Source organism: Chenopodium album, chromosome 1 (genome assembly GCF_948465745.1).
Source record: "Chenopodium album chromosome 1, dcCheAlbu1.1, whole genome shotgun sequence".
NCBI lineage: Eukaryota > Viridiplantae > Streptophyta > Magnoliopsida > Caryophyllales > Amaranthaceae > Chenopodium > Chenopodium album.
In genome coordinates this window covers 398018-418660 of record NC_137834.1, presented here as the reverse complement: position 1 = coordinate 418660, position 20643 = coordinate 398018, and the positions used below count along the sequence as shown (strand labels likewise).

Genomic DNA, 20643 nt, shown 5'->3' with positions numbered 1-20643 from the left:
AGGGGTGGGGGGGGGGGGGGGGAGAAAGGGAGGGGAGGAAAGAATGGTGAGTTTTCTTTCTAAATCACTCAGTTGTTGGAGGGATCAATTTCCTACAATTTAATCTCTTTATTTATCTTCCCTCCAATTTCCTTCCTTCCTCATTTGTTATCCAAATGAAGGATACCCCAACTCTCCTTTTCCCTTCTCTTCCTTTTTCTATTTTTCCTTCAATCCAAACACACTGTAAGCACGTGAAAGGATTCATCCATTTAATTTTGCTAGAGGCCTATGTAGTACTTCAATTCCTAAGATGCAGGCTAGCTTAGAGGACCATCCTTAGTTTTTGCACAAGCTCCTTTGCTGTGATTCCAAAGTTTTCATTCATCTGCATACAATATATAATAACTCCCACGAATCACAAATTGATCGAACCAAGTAGTAAAAGTCAACTATATATACATCGAAATAACGATACAAATCTTATGTATTGCAATTTAGAATATGTCCAAAATTGTTTACATTTTTTTTTTTGGGCTGCGAAAAATAATTGAGAAATATTTGCTATAATTGTATAATATCTACAATTTGTCATTTTGTATTGTGTAAAATTTATAAAACAAGAATAAATAAGGAGCATATGTCTCTTATAGTTTTTGATACAATATATAACATATTCTTAAAACTGATAGAGTATATAACATATTCCTTAACCTCACCCATAATCATGTTAAAAGATTAAATCAACCAAAAGCTTAATATATATTCAAACATAATCGCCCATTTCATACAATTTACTTTACCCCATGCACCATTAAAAAAATAATCAAAGTTAATTTTGAATGTAATATCTTGTTTAACTAATTACCTAGTTAATTGCCAATTATTATTTCACGTTACTTTTATCACTAAAAATTCTATAGCATGTTTTTTGTGTGGCCAACTACACAATTATATTTTGTGACCAATTGACACGTACCTAAACATTGATCAGATAATATCTGATCGAGGGGCTGAGCTGAGTAACCATTGACCGATTGAGTAACTTTCAATCGGTCGAGTAACCCCTAATCAGGTAACCCCGATACACGATGTGACCATCCATATATGAACCTTTAATTTGATGGGTCAGTTTTGATTGGGAGGATAATCATAGAATATATCAACCTACGAAGTGTTTGTATAAGATAAGAACTCCAATTATTATTTTAAGAGCTCAACAAACTTTCTCTCTCTAGAAGTCTAGCCATCGGGGAACAACTCCATCACAATAGTGACTGGAGCTCCGGGAGCTTCCTTCTGGCAGGGGGTAAGTAGTATTCCTTCAATGCCATTTGGTATTAGGATCAGTCTTATAGTTTCTTTCTTTTGATCAATTTCGTTCTAATCAGTCTAGAGTGTTAGTTAGTGAATATGGAAGCGTCTACAGACATTGAAATGGAGTCTACTCAGGAGGTAGACTTAATCAATAGATCAGTCATCAGACTCGATTTGGACATGGAATCAAACCATCCAAATCAGGAGCAGAAGGATATGGAAACCAACCATGAAAGCCAGCAGACAGTAACAGGTGTTACTGACTCAAGGGTGAAGGCAACAGAGAATAGCAGGGAGAATGGAGTAGCAAGGAAGACAGCAGGGTCTTTTAGGGAAGCAGTGACAAATTCCTCTCAGTGGTTTAAAGAGGCAAGGAAAATTATGATAGCATCACAGGAATGGGATGATGAAGATGAGGATCTCACCACACACACTCATGCTGTCAAATTCCAGAAAAGTAAGCTGTAGGAATTGAGAAAGCCATGGAACTTGACCTTAATTGGGAAGTGTCTTGGTTTAAAAATTAGAGCTGAATTCATGAACCAAAGAGCACATAGAATGTGGAATCTAAAGGGGGGTCTTGAAGTGATTGAGATGGAAAATGGAGTATTCTTATTTCGATTCACTCTTCAAGACGACCTTGAAAAGGCTCTTTTTGGGGGACCATGGTTTATATTGGATCATTATTTAATGATGGCAAAATGGAAGCCTAATTTTAGGCCATCATCGGAGAATTTCAGGAACATCTCAGTTTGGATTAGGTTCCCGGAGTTACCAGTAGAGTACTACGACAAGGAAGCCTTGTATAGCATAGCCGAGGTAGTTGGTAATCCAATCCGAGTTGATTATTCCACGGATAAAATCAGCAAATGTAGGTATGCTAGAGTGTGTGTCGAAATTAATCTTGAGCAACCATTAGTCACAAGAGTATGGGTGGGCAAAGCTTGGCAATACATTGAATTTGAAAAAATTCATACTCTCTGTTTCAAGTGCGGTAGGACTGGTCACACAAAAGAGCAATGCTTTACAAAAAATGTAGAAGGTAGAATTCAGAGCACGCCGGTGTTGGAACAAAATCAAGCTGCAGCAAGCCACGAAGGGGGAAGCTCGAAACACAAGAATACTACCCCTACAGCTACTGTCCTGCAACAAAAAGAGAAGAGGGTAGGGATGCAGCAAGGAGAACAGGAAGGCTATGGTCCTTGGGTTTTGGCGGCACCAAGGAGAAAATATATTAAAAAAGATGAGAAAAATAAAAAGGAGGGAAAACAAGAAAAACAGCAGAAAATTACAATAGAAAAGAATAAAGGGAAGCAATCTAGGGAAGCTAATAGCCGCCAAAATCAAATTAAAAAAAATCAATGGGAAGTGCTTTTGGAGGAAGAATGTGAAGATCCACCAATAAATAATAAAAAAAAGGAAGTATGTCTCGGGACAGTGCAACTGAGAGGAAAAGATCCAAACAGAGATTTTACCCAGAAAAAACATTGGTATTGGAATCTAGCAATATTAATGAAGTGGTGATTCCCGGTGCTGCCAACCATGAAAACACCAATGGTGCCTCTTCATCTACTCCGATTATCGATAATGTTATCCCTAATTTATCCCCCTATAAGCCTTGTGATCTTCCTGACAATTACTCTGCTCTCTCTAATAACACCAATCCCACTCTTTCGAACCCCAACCATGGAGAAGCGGGAACCCCGACAGTAAGAAGCAATGAGCATGGTGTCGAACCCCCCGCTGATTCGATCACCCCTCCCTTGAATCCAACCAAGACGAATGAACATGCCATCAAACAACCAATTGCACCGCCTATCCTCATACCACCCATCCCAATTTCAACTCCAAAATCCACCAATTCGACCAACAATTTTCCCTCCACCACAAACAACACCCAATCCCCGAACCCCATCCTTTCTATCCCAGGTCTCACATCAATCACAACCTCACCACCTCTTCCCTTCCTTCCCAACTCCGTACCTATGGCCGATAATGAGGATGAATCCGCCCCCAATCGAACGATTGAATTCAATCAATGCTTGGCTTCAAGTAATGATGAATCAATTTGTTCATCCGTCACCTCCAGAGTACGAGGCATTTTTCACCCCTATCGAAGCACCTCCAAGAAATCCACCAATTTATCCCCTTCAATTGGTAAATCAGTGTTTAAACCTTATGGAGCACAAAAATCTTTTTGTAGTGCTGGAAACAAGGAAGGAAGTAGTAGGGGTCGAAGTGAACCTTACTTACATGACAACGGGCAATTGGATGCCGGACATAAGGATGATAGCACAACCACTATCAATGGAGGACATATGGGCGAGGGGGAAGCTCAAACAATGGAGGGATTGGGGGATGTTATTCCCAACAATGAATAATCATCTCGAACATTCTCGAGGGATTTTTCCTAATTTTCCTTTTCCCTACGTTTTTATGAAGATTATACTATGGAATGTTAGAGGTGCATCTAACAAGGAGTTTATTTCTCATGCGAAGGAGGTGATGAGATTACATAAACCTGATATTCTGTTTCTTTTGGAAACAAAATCAACTGATGATATTGTTAAAGCAGTATGCAAAAAATTAGGTTTTGAAGAATTTCGAACCCTTCCTGCTAATGGGATCAAGGGTGGGATTTGGGTTTTTTGGCGTAGGCCTGCCATCCTTATGGACTTCGTGACTGACTCTCCTCACGTAGTTCATTTCCTGTTTAAAATTTCCCCTAATGATCCGGAAGTTCTAATTACAGGGGTGCATGCGCCCTCGACCTCAAGAGACAAAAATAACCTATGGAGTGCACTTGGGGAAAATTCTCCTCCTGCTGCTACCCCGTGGCTACTCTTAGAAGACACAAATGAAGTCACCTCTCAATCGGAAAAGGTTGGAGGAAGGCCGGTTACTAACACTCAGGGACAGGCTTTCATGGAGTGGACTAACTCCGAAGGGTTAATAGATTTACATCACAATGGCCCTGCTTTCACATGGGATAATGGTAGAGAAGGAACGGAATTGATCAGGGAAAGGCTAGATAAGACTTTTGCTAATGCCGAATGGCTTAAGGTGTACTCTCAAACTCAGGTATACCATCTTGCAAAAACTTATTCAGATCATTGTCCTATCTTAATTGATACTAATAGTATTAATCGTACCTTTAATTTTCCTTTTAGATGTAAGGAGGCATGGCTTGAAAACCCTACTTTTGATAATTTTTTTGCTAACTCGTGGAGAAAGGGCAATAATTTTTTCGACTCAAAAAATTGTTTCACGCAGGAAGTTAAATATATGGAGCAAATTTGTTTTTAACGAATCCATTCAAAATAAAAACAGGTTAATTGCTCGTATTCATGGAATTCAAAAAGTACTTAGTACTAGATATTCTTCCTTCCTAATTAATCTTGAAAAATCTCTCCTAAAACAGTTAAATGAAGTGTTAAAAATTGAGAGAATTCAATGGGCTCAAAGGGCGGGGGTGGATTGGAGAAAATATGGAGATTGGAACACTAAGTACTTTCACATATTGGTTAAGGTCAAAAATTGTAGAAGTAAAATTTTGCGTCTTAAAGATAACAATGGAGATTGGGTGTATGAGCAAAATTTACTTAAGTCCATGTGTGTTAATTATTTTAAGAACATTTTCTTGTTGAAACAAAGTTGCCAACCTAGACTAGTTTCCTTCACTCCTAATACAGTAGTACGTGGGGAGGATTTGGAGTTTCTTGCTAGTGAAGTCACTAGCATGGAAATTAAAAATGCTCTAAATATGATGGCTCCTATGAAAAGTCCGGGTCCGGATGAAATTCAGCCAAAATTTTTCCAAAAATATTGGGATGTGGTGGGAGGTTCTATTATAGACCTTGTGTCTAAGTGCTTTAAGGATAGGAATATTCCGGCCTATATTAATGAATCCTATATTTGTCTTATTCCTAAAGTTGAGCAACCGGAAAGCATGAGTGATTTTAGGCCAATAGGTTTATGTAATTCAATTTATAAACTTATTACTAAAGTCATTGCTAATAGAATTAAACATTCATTGGGATATTTAATTAATCCGGTCCAATCAAGTTTCATAGAAGGTAGAACTATCGATGAAAATGTGTTGGTCATTAAGGAAATTGCGCACTTTTTCAAAAAAGCTAGCAAGAAACACCTAATGGCTTTCAAAATCGATATTTCTAAGGCCTATGATAGCTTGGAGTGGGGTTTTATTCGGAGACGCTAATGGGTTTTCATTTTCCTATTTCTCTAATTAATTTAATTATGAGTTGTATTACTACGCCCTCGATTTCAATTCTTTGGAATGGAGAGGTTACTAATAGTTTTACCCCTTCTAGGGGAATTAGGCAAGGTGACCCTCTTTCATCTTACATTTTTGTCCTTTGTCTTGAACGTCTTTCTATTATGATTGAAAATGAGGTTAAAAATGGTAGATGGACTCCTATTAAAATTGATAATGAAGTTCACATTTCTCACCTTTTTTATGCGGACGATGTTTTTCTCTTTGGTAAGGCATCGGTTGACAATGTGAGGATTATCAAAGATGTGCTTGCTAATTTTGGCAACAAGTCGGGTTTATTTATAAGCTCAACCAAGTCCAAAGTTATTTTCCCGCCAAAGATGGTCTTTCCCTTAAACGAGCTATCCTCAATATCTCTAATATTAAGGGAGCACCATCTTTTGGGAAGTATCTTGGGGTCAACATTAGTCCTAATAGACTAAGAAAGGCGGATTATGTGGATCTTCTTAACAAAACAAAAAATAGGATTAAGGGTTGGCAAGCTAATCTCCTTAACATGGCCGGTAGAAGAACCTTAATAAAATCCGTTCTTAACTCTTATCCGCTTTATGTGATGCAAACCACTTTGCTTCCAAGTGATATTATTGAGGATTTGGAAAGGAGTTGTAGACGGTTTTTATGGAATAAGGTGGATAGAACCCACTACCTTCCTAGAACTAGTTGGGGAAAGGTTTGTCTTCCTTCGGGTCTAGGGGGGCTAGGAATGCGTAAGTTAAAAAATTGGAATCTTGCTTTCATGGCTAAACTTGGGTGGAGAATTATTCATGATCCGGACAAACTTTGGGTTAAAATTTTGCGTGCTAGATATTTTAAGAGATCCTCTTTTCTTAATAGTATTCCTAGCCCTATGGACTCCCCTCTTTGGAGGGATATTCTTAAAGGGAAGGAATTACTTATGAAAGGAATTTCTTATAGAATTGGAAATGGGAAGGACATTTGTCTTTGGTATCATCATTGGGTGGGGGATAAACTAACCCATCTACTTGCTAATTGATAAACCTATTCCTAGCTATATGGCCCATTGGAGTGTTGACTACATCATCGACAATGGTAGGTGGAACACTAATAGGATTAAACATATTATTCCTTCTTACCTTTGTAATCTTATCGAGTGTATTCCTTTGCCTAGTGTTGCCTTGGTGGAGGATACTCTTTGTTGGGGAGCCGAAACTAATGGTAATTTTAGCATTCGTAGTGCCTACAAGCTGGCCTCTAATTTCTCTACTCACCCCTCTTTTCCCTCTATTAAGTGGAAAAAAATTTGGCATTTCCCCATCCCTTATAAGTATAAAATGTTACTTTGGAATGTTTGTCACCAAATACTCCCCACGGCTACTGTTTTAGCGTCTAGAGTTGAAAATTTTGATTCTATTTTCACTAGATGTAAGTTAGGGGAGGAGAGTCATATCCACTTGTTTCGAGATTGCATTAATACTAGGACTTTGTGGTCTAGGATTTTTGATCTTAACAAAATGGACAAAAATTTTGATTTTCAGATTTTCTTCAATATTAATTGGGAAGGTTGGATGAATTATAACTTGAATATGAGCATAACTTGGAAAGTGGTTTTTCCGGTGGCTTTATGGCATATTTGGAGAACTAGGAACTACACGGTTTTCCAACGTGCTATGTTCCACCCCCTAACCTTGTTTAATAGATATAAGATGGATTTGGATACTACTTTCAATGTGTTTCAGGGGAAGGGGAGAATTCCTGCTACTCTTATTAGGGAATCAAGGTGGCAAAGACCACAGCAAGGAACCATCAAAATCAACACGGATGGTGCTTGGGAATGGAGAAACAAGGACAAATCTGGAGCTGGAGCAGTAGCTCGTACCTTCGATGGGCTTTGGTTTTTGGGGAAATCGTGGCATGTTACAGCAGGGAGTGCAGCTCAAGCGGAATTTCTTGCTATATGCGGTGGAATGCAAATGGCTGTGGATGCTGGCCTTAAGGAGGTGGTAATTGAGACTGACGCACTCTCTCTCAAACCAACCATAGAAGAAGTAGAGAAGAACGGGAGATACGAGTTAGTGGCTGTTCTTAAAGATATGCAGGTGTTAATGACCAAGCGTTGCAACTTCACCTTCAACTATGTGCCGAGGCAGGCTAATAGGGTGGCGCACTACCTTGCAAAGCTGGCTAAGGAAGTTGATGGAGGGGCTAAGTTCTTTGAAAATGCTCCTGATTGTGCCAAGGATGCTTATGAGGATGACCTCCTTCGCAGCATTTAGCGGACTGGAGCAGGGAGGCAGTCCATGGGGAGCTGTTGATTTGGCTGGCTTATCTTTTGCTTATGGCTATGTAATGAGGATTAAAACTTTTAGTTGGGTTTTTATGTTTTCTTTTGGTTGTTGTGGTACCCAGCAGATTAGAGGAGCTAATTGGTTTTCTTATTGCTGGGCTTTTGTTGTAAGGCTACTCTTATTAATTATTAATTAAGCTTCCTTTTCTCTTAAAAAAAAAAGAACTCCAATTATTATTTTAATTGTAACTTGTGAAACTGCATGTGATCCAACATTAGTTCGGAGTATTTGCTGGCGAAAATGTAACAATTTATGTCGGTATATCAATGAAGAGAGTGATTAACTAATATCATAATGATGGTGGTTTTTAAATATTATTCCCTTTGTTTTATTATGAACATATATGATTTGACTGTTTTTATTAATTATGCATAACTATAATTATTTTACTAATTTATTATATATAATTACTACTCCATAATTTTTTTACACATATTCTTATATGTGGCAGCCACACGGTGTTACCAGATATTACGGGGATTATTTTGTTAGTTTTATGGATTACTCGATCAATGTTATAAGTGTTGCTTTGTTGTTTTACAAGCCAATATATTCTGTCGCACACAAAACATCCTGTTTTTATAATGTTTGTAAGTACTTCTTATAAAATCCTGGGTATTCTGCCAATGGCAAAACAATTATTTGATTATGCTATTTTGGGCTTTGATCTAATTGAAGCTATTGCATTGTTTGCCTATCCTCCTGCCAAGAGGCAAAGGTTACTTGCTAACTCTCAGCCATGAAAGATTCAAGGACCGCATCATCTTAGGCATGGGTTCCTCCCCGGCCAAAGAACCGAAGGCGTATTGAGATAGTTGGGCCTTTCAAGTTTCATGATATTAACAATTTTATAATTTTTACCGACTTTTATTATATATGTTTACTATAAATAAACTCATGCATTGACGTATGTTTGATATTGCAAGATGTTTTGAATCAAAAAAGTAATTGGAAATTTTAAGATACATCATCATGATGTACTTAACAATAGTCAAAAAGGTGCCTCAAAGCTTAAAGGGTAATTTTTTGGACGCCCAATCACTTTTGGTCTTTAATAATTTCCAATAAAGAGGGTGAGGGACTGAGGGAGGAGTGGTTGGGGAAAATATGCAACAAATGCTTTTATGTGCACCTAGTAATAATTCCAGAGATATATAGTGCATAATAGAGAGACGAAAATATTATGTTATGAAGTAGATCGAGTAATAAAACCGAGACAAAAAATTATGATTGAAAATAGTTACCTTGGCGGTTATAGTGATATCCGAGTTATGATTCCCAAAAGAAAGAAGGCCGGTACCATTAATAGACAAGTTGTGAACCTTGTCCATTTCTTTCAATATCCTTTCTAGTAGTAGTAATCCATATTGTTTCTTACAATAAATTCTAACCAAAACATCCTTGTTGCTTACTTTAGCTTCTATTTCTGGAAATGCAATATTCTTGGACTCCAATTCCACGGTTTCATGTGTCCTCTTCACTAGCGTTGCTGATTCAACAATTCGCGGCTTTGCTTGCTCTTCAAGGTCTTTAACACGTTCTTCGAGCTGTTTCACGTACTTGATTGCTTCTTCAAGCACAGATGTTTTATCCATCTAGAACCAAAAATGTGTCATTTTAATTAATTGGGATCATTCATATTTATGATCATATACATACTACTCATATTCTTAGACCATTAAGGCATTAACTTGGGTTAGTAGTACATCTTCAAATTATTTCATTAGCTCCCTTTTGGGACTTCCTCGTACTTTATACATCAAAAAGAGATTGAAGAGTCATTTTACCAAAAGTAAGGCTATTCACTCTTTCAATTTGTTGTTATTAGTTGACAATATTATTATTATACTCACTTTGTTTCAGAATAACTGACATTATTAATCTTTGTATATATACATGTCAATGCAATAGTTTGACCTTATTGTTATAAAATTATAATAAAAGTTACAATATATTCAAAAACATTATATTAATACCTATCTTACAACAGATTTGTTATTTTGGGACGGAGGAAGTACTCGATCAAACAGTGAACTAGGTGTTACAAACTTACAAGTTACAACTATGAATTGAAGTAAAATAAATTAAAATTAGTTACCTTATCAAAGCAAGGAATGACTTTCGCGAGAGCAATGAATCTTTGGTTAAGTTTGTCTCTTCTACGTCGTTTCGTAATAGCATGGTATTGACTCAACAAACTAAAGTTTAAAGCCATGGATCCAGTCCTGTTGTTACACCCACGACCTTTGTTCACCTTAGGGGCCTCAAAGCCACCACGATCCAGAGTTCCGTCGACACCGATTCCGCCAAAGTCTTGATCATCAGTCGTGCAACAAGATAAGCTCTCTGAAGACGGAGTCGGGCTGTATTGAAAGGACTCCATTTATCCTTAAAATTGACTGAGATTATTACAGAACAGAATGAACCATTTATAGCTAATACGGAGTAAATTGTTGATAATCTTACCAATTTAGTAATCAATGAATTGAAAAATGTACCATTCTAACTTTGGTACTTATAATTGATAATTAAGGAATCCGCATTATTAGCATCGCTTTAATAATTGATTTTTTTGTACTGAATTAAACCAATAAACAAAAGATGGCATGAATAGCGTGAGCATAAGATACTAATATCGGTGTCATTATTAGATCGAATCAATGACGATTATACAATAAGATCATCCGGTTCTGTATGTATTTTGATAACGTGAGTTGTAAAGCTGTAATTGGTCTCACGCAACTACTCGTAAATATATACAAAAAGTTCACTTGGTTAGTGATAACGAATGTACTTAATAACCATATACTTAGAAACTTTGCGGCAGTATTTGTGAGATATAAAATATTGCAAAGTTGCACATAACATAACGGAGATAGTATTAATATCATTAATTACCAATAAATTAAAAAAAAATGAAAAGTTGATACTTTGAAAATATAAATAATGACGAATATAACAAGATCACGTGAATAATAGAATTTAGAGAAAATTGTGAAAAAAGGACATTTTAAGTGGTCAACTTTTTAAAAAGGGATCTTTTAAGTAAAAACTTGTGAAAAATGACCTTTTAAGTCGTATTTTGTTTGTATAGGGTACTTGGGCGAGCTTGCATGGTGGTCAACGTCGAAGCTTCGAGGTTGACTATCATGTATTAGTCTCGTGTCTTTTTTACAAAAGAAAAAACTATAAAATTTCCCAAAATTTCTCGACCTAACCTTTTCGTATCCGGGAAAGGAGGGAAATTTGGAGATTTTTTTTTTTTTTTATATAAGTCGCGTGACTAATATGTGATAGTTAACGCCGGAGCTTTGGCATTGACTACCTCGCAACCTCACCCAAGTACCCCATACAAAAAAATACATCTTAAAAGGTCATTTTTCACAAGTTTTCACTTAAAAGGTCTTTTTTCAAAAGGTCGACCATGTAAAAGGTCCTTTTTCACAATTTCGTCTAGAATTTATAAACAAAATGCAAGGGTTGAGCCGTGCTATACTGAGCTTTTGGTCCATGGATCATGCTTGATGTGTTAGCCCACAGGTCAAAATTGGGCTCAAATGGGCCTTAAAATAGGCAGAAGGATTTATTGGGCCTAGACCTTAGCTTGTATTCCCCCAACCCTGACAATAACGGGCTGGACTGGTTTTATCGTGGGCTAGGCAGCGGGTATGCAAGTGAATGCAACATATAGAAACGATGCTATTATGATTGATCAACTGTTATGTCATGAACAAACATAACCTTACAAGTTATAACACCATGTTCCCACTTGTTATAGGTATAAAAGTTGTACATAAAATGTGACCAGAAACGCTTTAAATTTGCTATTAAGGGTATTATTAATTCAAATGCGTTAAATAAGATGAATAAAAATTAAATTGTGTAAAAGTTTATAATTGACTTTCAAAAGTGTTACACAAGGACATACATAGTACAGATGTAGCACACAAATATTGGTTTCAACTCTAAACTTCCAAAGTGTTGCTTATTTTTTGAAGCAACACTTTTAAGTCTCAACAACATTACCATTATGTTACATTGGTTAGATGTTAAACATAACCATTGCATACTAAATTATATAGTAAATTTGCACAGCGCTACGATGATTCGTCAACCTTTATTTGGTCCACCATTAATGGTCCTTAGAGTTTAATTAGGGGGTAGCCACAAGGAGAGCCGAGCGAAGAGTTTTAATAAGATCTTTCATCTTCTGGTTAAACCCCTTTTCCATCTACATAAAATCAAAATCATAAACCAAAATCAAAATCAAAATCAAAATAGCTAAGCTAGGTTTAGTCTAGTTTTTCAAACCAATTAATAAATCATTGATTGATTGATTATATTTTCCTTTATTTATAAGTGGTATATTGTTGCATTAATAGTGAATAAAATTTGGTAACAAAAGGAATTAATGGAAGAAGGTTTGATTGATTACCTGTGCAACGATTGTAATGTCCAAGGCCTTATTGTCAAGGGGAATAATGCTACAATTAACAACACTCAAATCATACTTCTCTACCTCTTTAAGTATTGTTGTCAAAACCCCTTTCCTTTTCTCACAAAACACGTTCAAGAGGATCTTCTCGTCGTATACCTTTAACACGATTTCTGGGAGTATGATATCATGATTGGCAATACTGCTAACATCGCCGCTGGTGGCTGTGTCGTCTTCATCATTTTGTTCTTTACTACGTATCACAAACTACATATATATGAAACATGTGAGGAAAAGTGTACCAAAATTGTAGTTAGAAGAAATTTCACACTATATCATCTTCCAATATTGGGGTATTTATAATAATGGAAAGCATTAACTTCACAACATTTCATACACTATTAACATGACTATAAAGTTCCAATTATTTAGGAAAAACTTTCTTGCAAAGTTAAAATCTATACAATCCAACAAAAACAAACAAAACTTACCCGGCATGTTTCCATTTATTTGCGTAACTATCTAACAAGTCTTCACTCTTTCTCTTTTCTGCAAGCTTTAAATCCAGATTGAAGATCAATAAAGAGTCTTTAAATTAAAATTAAAATGAAAATCACTTTACAATGAAGGAAAAGGAGATATTAGTTGTACCTGCGGAAGCTAAAAAAAAATACTACGTACGAAATTATGAATAGATGTTTTGTAGAAGAGATGAGGAAAAACAAGAGTTAATCTTTGATTATGACCACTTTATTCAAGAAGCTTGGTTTCTTTTTATAAGGGGATCGGAATTTTTTTTTTTTTTTTTTTTTTGCCTTTTTTTTTAACAAAAATTGAAAAACATTATCCGAGATATAAAACATAAGTAAACAAACAAAAAAAAATAGATATTCTATCGTTTAAAAATTACTCCGTATTGTTTCAAAAAAAAAAAAAAACAAAAATTACTCCATGTTATTATTACAAAAGTAGCATTAATTCACTGGTAGGTCCTCTAACATAGTATCAAGAATGTTTGAGCCCAAGGATATGTTTATACTCAATCAATATTCTATACAGAGGGTTTTTCTAATTTGTAAAGGATGGTTTTTTTAAAAGTTATTAAATTTACGTATAACACATCAATATATTGCGAAATAAATACATATAAAAGGTTATGTTTGTTGTGCATGGCAAGTATTTTAATTTTGAACAAAAGGATGAGATCCTAAACTTGCCTCCTGCAATATTTTCTTCATGTTACATTATATATTAAAGTTTTTACTTAAGCAAATTGGATACTTATTTATTTTATATCCACTCATATTTTTATCATATATTTGTAATACATTATTTAATTTTAATTCATAACAACAACACAATTTTACAAATAGTTCTAGAAACAAAATAATTTACTACGAGTAGTATAATAAATGATTAACTCAATTAATATAAGTATAACAGATAAAAATTACAAGGAGTAGTTGAAAAATAAAGTGTTGAAAGGAAGAAAACTAAGATTGAGCACACTTAGATAATGTTTTAGGAGAATGATGATGTCAAATTGTCATCAGATCACAAAGCAAGGAGTTAGCATGTAGAGCTGTCTCGCGTCCCCTCACCACTTCAAGAGGCTCTTCTTGCAACCCCCGTGCAACGCAAGGGCAATCTCTTTTAGTTTTGCTTTATTTTTCTAATTTTGTTTTTTTTTTTTAATTTTATTTCCTTGTTGAACTGATTTTTTCAATCAAAAAATAAAATAAAAATAAAGGTATCAAACATTCACCAACACACCAACTCGTCATATACCACTGATACCAGTGTCTTTTTATACTTCTAGATTCATTGCAACAAGCCACAATGTTACAAAATAGATAGTCCTTAATTTTTTTGAAGTGTATATTTAATTTTATGTATAAGTCAACAACATTAGTCAAATGATATAAGAGTATAATATCAAGATTGGCAGAACTGCTAACATCGCCGCTGGTGGCTGTGTCATCTTCATCATTTTCTTCTTTACTACGTATCACAAACTACATATATATATGTGAAACAAGAGAGAAAGTGTACAAAATCAATGCGTTTTCTGCAGGCCCGTATCTAGGGCAGGGCAGGTGGGGCAACCGCCCTGGGCCCAATGTTAAAAAGCCCAAATTTAGTTATACTTAAGGCCCCTAAAAAAACCAAAAAACTATAAGATGTCTGTTATCAAGAGAAGTCAAACGGTTATGGTTTTCTTCCCCCTAATTTTTCGCACCAATTATTCAGTTGCCAAACTATATTTAATTTACACCTCAAAAAAAAAAAAAAAAAATCATTCAATCGATCCCCTTTTTTGCTAGTTCTGTTTCAAACATTCAATACATCTTCTAGTCTTTCCAAACCTGCATTAAATCCTTTCAAAATAAAATCTTAATTAACTCAAATTACTTAACTAATGATGAAAATTATCATAAACGATCATATATCTCTTCAATTTCAATGAGCCATTTTTTTTTTTTTTGAAAACGAGCATTTTTCGATTATGTATAATCCTCCTTTTATTTCCATAATTCACCCAAAAAAAAATTCTTCTTGTATTTTCATACATATGTTTTCTGAATTTGGATTTGTTTGATTGGTTTCGTTCAATAATCTTGGGTAAAAGTTTTTCAGTTCCTTTGTGTTAGATTGTTAGATAATCCTTAGATTTCAATTGGTTTCATATGAAATTGTAAAGACCGTTTTCAATTGATGGGATGCACTTGTGTGAAGACATACTTTTGTAAAGTTATTAGTTGGTGAAAGAATAGGTAACAAATTAAGAGCATTTTTTTTTTTTAATGCTTCAGCTTTAAGTATATTATACGGAGTAAGCAGTAAGAACATTGGTTGTTTTAGTTAACTATTATTGACTTTACTTCTAAAAATGCTAGTAGAAATTGTTTAGTATGAACATTTAGACTTTTACTTCAATATATGTATATGAAATGTTTTATGTGATTGTTTATTTTATTTATTTATTTATTTTTCTTTTTTTGAGAAATTATGAGATTGTTTGTTAATCATAAGAAAAAGTACCATTTGTAGAGGTTTTTGTTTTTTTGCCCCTTGAAGTTTAATTATTTTAAATAATATGGAGTACTTGTTAGTTAGGGCCTCAATTTATATGTTCGCCCTAGGCCACCAAAATCTCAGAAACGGGCCTGGTTTTCTGTGTGGCTAGCCGACACACACCAAAACATCGGTCGGGTAACCCTGATAAATAACTCTTGATCAATCGAGTAACCCTCTTGATCAATCGAGTAACCCTCCTGGTCGACTGAATAATCCCGATGGATACAATTTAAGCTCGAAATTGAAAAAAAAAAAAAAAAAAAAAACGTAAATGTCCCGTTTTATATGTCGAGATATATATTGATTTGCGTGTCGTTATTTCATAACCGTGAAAATTGCCTAGATAAGGTTTTGAGGGTCATTTTGACCTTTTATGTTTACACATTAAGCTCGAAACTGGCAAAAAAAAAAAAAAAAAAAAAAAAAAAAAAAAAAAAACGTAAATGCACCGTGTTGTATGTAAAAAATATCTCAATTTGTGTGTCGTTATTTTCTAATCTTGTTGTATGCCAATTTCGAGCTTAATTTGATCTTTTAATGAACCAAAATGATCCCAAAACCTTAACACAATAATTTTCGACATGCAAATCAAGAAAAAATGTTATTTTGTTAATTAAAATAAATAATTAAAAAGAATCAATCATGACACGACACATGTCATCATTAACTCTAATGACTAATGATCGTTAGCTCAATGACTAATGGAGCTTACGACCGTTAGTCATTAATAACATGAGAAGGTATTAACAATTCGTGCTTCGAGTGTATATATGACATGCAATATTTGATCAGGATATGTATTACTTGATAGAAGATATGTACAACTTGTTGGAGGATATGTGTTAATTAATAGAGGATACGTACTGTTTTGTTGTAGGATAAGTATTGTTTGTTATAGGATATTTAGTATTTGATAGAGGATATGTACAATTTATCTTTGGTAGAAGATATTACAGTTTGTTGGTGAATATCATCATATAGCCAACAGAGGATATTATTTAGCCTATAGATGATATCATAGACACAATTATAAATGATATTATATACCTAATAGAGGATATCATCTAGCATATAAATGATATCATATATCAAATAGATGATATCACCCAACCAATAAAGGATATCATAGACACAATCATAAATGATATCAGGTAGCCAATAGAGGATATCATAGACATAATTATAATGATATCATGTAGTCAATATAGGATATCATTCAGTCTATAGATGATATCATATACACAATAGATGATATCATCTAGCTTATATCATAGAACCAATATAGGATATCATCCAACTTACATCAGATATCATAAAAACAATAGAGGATATCATCAAAACAATCGAGGATATCATCCAACTCATAGATTATACTCGTATCATAAAAACAATAGAGGATATAAAAAAAAAAAAAAAATCAATAGAGGAGATATCATCCATAGTATAGATAATATTGTAGACACAATACATGATATCATCCAGCCTTTAGATGATATCATCTAGACAGTGAATGAATAAAATTATACATATTTTATATTTAGTAATCTTTATTTTTTAAAATAAACAAATACAATAATTGTCTTCTTACACCATTGAAGGTCAACAAGGGCAGAACCACCATTGAAGGTCCCATACTAAGCTTATCGGTATAAGCTAACATGCTCGTTTATCAACCAAAATACATACATTTGTTATCAATGCTCACAATTCAACATACAATCACATAAGACAATCAATTTCAACAACTATACATCACACAAGAAAGCCTCAAATCGTCTTTTTTACCATTTCTCGAAATATTCGAGAATCTCATCAAGCAATTATCAAGCTAATTCAAGCATAAATCATGGACAAATAATCAACAAGTTTCTCACCGTGCACGATACCACCGCCAATAACAACGACCTCGATGGAGCGATAATTGTAATAAAGCAAAAACCCGCTGGAATGACAAAACATTTGGTCAGTTCGGACTGACACAATAGGTTGTGAAATAACATTTGGTGAATTTTTAAAAAAAAATGGATGGCATTTGGTGAATTTTGAAAAACTCGATGACATTAATAAATTTTCAAAAAGCTCAATGACATTTAGTGAAATCGCCGCATAAAAATTAAAATTCCTTTATTGTAATTAAAAAGTAACGGAGGTAGTAAAACAAAACAAAAGAAGAAAGTAGCGTACATGATTTGGCAGTTTCCCTTTTTTATAAATTAAGTGACTCGGAAGATTTAGGTCTCAATCTTGTACAAACACTATAATTGTCAATTTTCTCTTTCTTTGCTTTTCCTTTCTCTATTTGAAGAGCTCGATCACTCGAAGTGGAAACATCAACTTCCACTATAACTTTTTTTTTTTTTTTTTTTTTTGAAATAAACTTCCACTATAACTATGGAAGCATGGTTAGCAGATATGGTAAGAGAGCGCAAATCTCTACTCAATTTTCTACTTCGGATGTCAATATATAATTAATTACTTGTAATAATCGCATTGCATGTTGCTTTGTTTAATATAATCTGAAATTATAATCGCCTAATAACTTATTTGGATCTGTTTCAGTCAAGATCCGACAACCCGAATCCGAGATCTAAAAGCCCGAGCCTAAGACCCGTGAAGCTCCTAATAAATTTTTGGACTCAAAGTAATTGTAGTTACTCTTAGGATGAAACAAAATAAATTTTTGGACTCAAAGTAATTGTAGTTATTGAGCATTATTAATAAATGAGCTTATATAATCATATAAATAAACAAATATGACTACACCATATAGCTGAGCGCATAAAAGATCGACTTACATTAATTTTAATCTTCTTGTATATAACCTAAAAATCAAAAGGTGGTGGTTGTTGTATTAATGCATTACTCGTATTTCGTATCATTTTCTTTTATTAGTACTCCTTCCGTTTTTTTAAGTGTCCCATAGTGACATGAGTAATAATATCTTTAATTATCATTACTTATACGTTATACTCCCTCCGTTTTAAATACTTGTTCTACTTTTCTTTTTCGACCGTTTTTAAATACTTACTCCATTTCCTTATTTGGAAGCTTTTACAATATTTAATTAATTTCTCTCACCCAGTGGACCTAACAATATTAATTCCATATTCTCTCTCCTTCAATTCTCTCCACTAGGTTTTTTTACAATTTTTTATTCTTCCACCAACCCCACTACTTCCATATTTTATTACATTCTCCAATTTTTCCTAAAACTCCGCGCATGGAGCAAGTATTTAAAACGGAGGGAGTAATAATTAAATATTTATAATCTACTCATTGATACGATTCCAACAAGTACCCATAAGATTATATTTTCTCAAATGTATAAATCATAATAAATATTGGTCAAAGTATGATTAATGAATAATATCGAAATCCCAAATGGGGCACCTAAAAAAAAAAAAAAAAAAAAAGGAGTCCTGCAATAATGAATGGTTATCCGAACATTTGTACGTCAGAGCATAAACCCGCATTATTTAATAATGATAGAGTCACAGTATGTAATTTATTCTCGATTTCTGAATTGCATAACTTATTATAGAATTTAGAGCTAGTAATAAATGATACTGCCCTTCTTCTTTGAGATCAACAATTGCCAAAAAAAAAATTACGTTTGATAATCGTAAAGTAAGATACTTGATTGAAGTTTTGAGTACAGTAAGGCATATGGTTGAAGTTTGGAACTTTGGACAATACATATATTATTGAATTAATAAATAAGAAATTGATGGTATGAAATAATTGATGTAGGAAATAATGGAAACGGATCCAAACAATGATAACGATCAAAAGAGGCAAGCAGTGAGTATTTCAAGTGGTGGTGCGAAGAGGAAACGACGACAGCCAAGGCAAGTGCAAGATCACATTATGGCCGAGAGGATAATGGGCCTGAAATATGGACAACGGTGCAAGCTGAGATAAGCCTACATTGCTTCCCATGTCATTTTTATTTTCTTCCACGTTAGAGAGATGACATTGATTTTCAAGAAATATGCGTTTATTTGATGGCCGGAACCAAATATTAATACGCGTACAATTTTATCCTTAAGATCATAACCCATTTTCCAGTTTCTTTCTGGATCGTGAGCTCTGAATACTTATATCTTGGCTTGTAATGGTTTATCGCCTAACTAGATACTTGCACAATCAACATTGATAAGCTGTCTTCGAGGTTTGATCGAGGATGACCGTTTCGATGCTAAAGTTAGTAAATTGGAATATGTGAATAAAAAAGGGTGGTTTAAGTGTGTTTAGAATAAGATAATTGTACCTTAAAATTTGAAATCTGCTTAGGTACGGTATTTATAGAAATCCTCAAGCTGGTGCCATATGTCGTTCAACGTAGCTATCTTGTCAAGTGGGCGGTGTGTCTACGTGGCTAGCAAATTCATACCTTAGTGTGATAAAATTTAATGTATGATATGTGTATAATTTAAGCTAAGTTAATTAATTGTTACAAATATACATTAACTTAAGGGTATAATTTTCAGAGCCAGTTGTAAGAAGAAACAACTTGAGCAACGGCTTAGGACCCCCTTTTACTTATTTGAATTTATCTTCTCTTATCAGAACATAACTAAATTTAGTAAAACTTACTTTAGTTGATTGAACTTAAGTTACCCCTTATCAACCATAATTTAGTAAAATATGAAATAGGAAAAAATCAGGTGAACAAAACAGAGCCTATCTAATGCTTTCATTTTACATTACCAAATTTGCTATGAATTTTTAAAGGCATTTTTAAATGTGTATTGTTTTGTATATATATTGTTGCACATGGTTTGCCATTTGCAGCATATTAGTTTCCTGATGTCCTGCATATCATAATCACACTTCTAATATAACATTTGCTCTATATACAGCAAAATTTCCATAGTGTTATCATGATTAATCAACAGCTATCAACACCACATCCCCACTAGTTGTATATAGATAATAAATAAATAAATATATATATATATATATAAAAAAAAGGTAGTGTTACATAAGAAATGACAAGTAATATAAAAGTGCTACAATATAATTACTCAAAAGTTACTTAAGACTATAGATGTGTAAATTAAAAGTTATCCATCACACACTTTCATAAGTGTTACAAAAGAGCTTATGTATGTAGTACATGTGAATTTATATATCATCCACTAAAGCGTTACTTAATATATATATATATATATATATATATATATATATATATATATATATATATATATATATATATATATATATATATA

General features: G+C 33.9%; 2 protein-coding genes across 2 annotated transcripts; both read right to left on the bottom strand.

Moving 5' to 3' along the window:
- Nucleotides 1-81: 81 nt before the first annotated feature.
- On the bottom strand, nucleotides 82-10422 carry LOC145594276 (transcription factor bHLH25-like). The gene is made up of 3 exons (XM_081650874.1): nucleotides 9998-10422; nucleotides 9144-9494; nucleotides 82-367 (listed from the first exon to the last, which is right to left on the bottom strand). Exons 1-3 carry the CDS (start codon nucleotides 10280-10282, stop codon nucleotides 305-307), a joined length of 699 nt encoding a protein of 232 aa, XP_081507000.1. The 5' UTR covers nucleotides 10283-10422; the 3' UTR covers nucleotides 82-304.
- Nucleotides 10423-11766: 1344 nt separating this feature from the next.
- Nucleotides 11767-13112, bottom strand: LOC145593529 (transcription factor bHLH19-like). The gene is made up of 4 exons (XM_081650166.1): nucleotides 12986-13112; nucleotides 12826-12890; nucleotides 12335-12601; nucleotides 11767-12130 (listed from the first exon to the last, which is right to left on the bottom strand). The coding sequence occupies exons 2-4, from the start codon at nucleotides 12838-12840 to the stop codon at nucleotides 12053-12055; spliced, it is 360 nt and encodes a 119-aa protein (XP_081506292.1). The 5' UTR covers nucleotides 12841-12890; nucleotides 12986-13112; the 3' UTR covers nucleotides 11767-12052.
- Between the last annotated feature and the right edge of the window lie 7531 nt (nucleotides 13113-20643).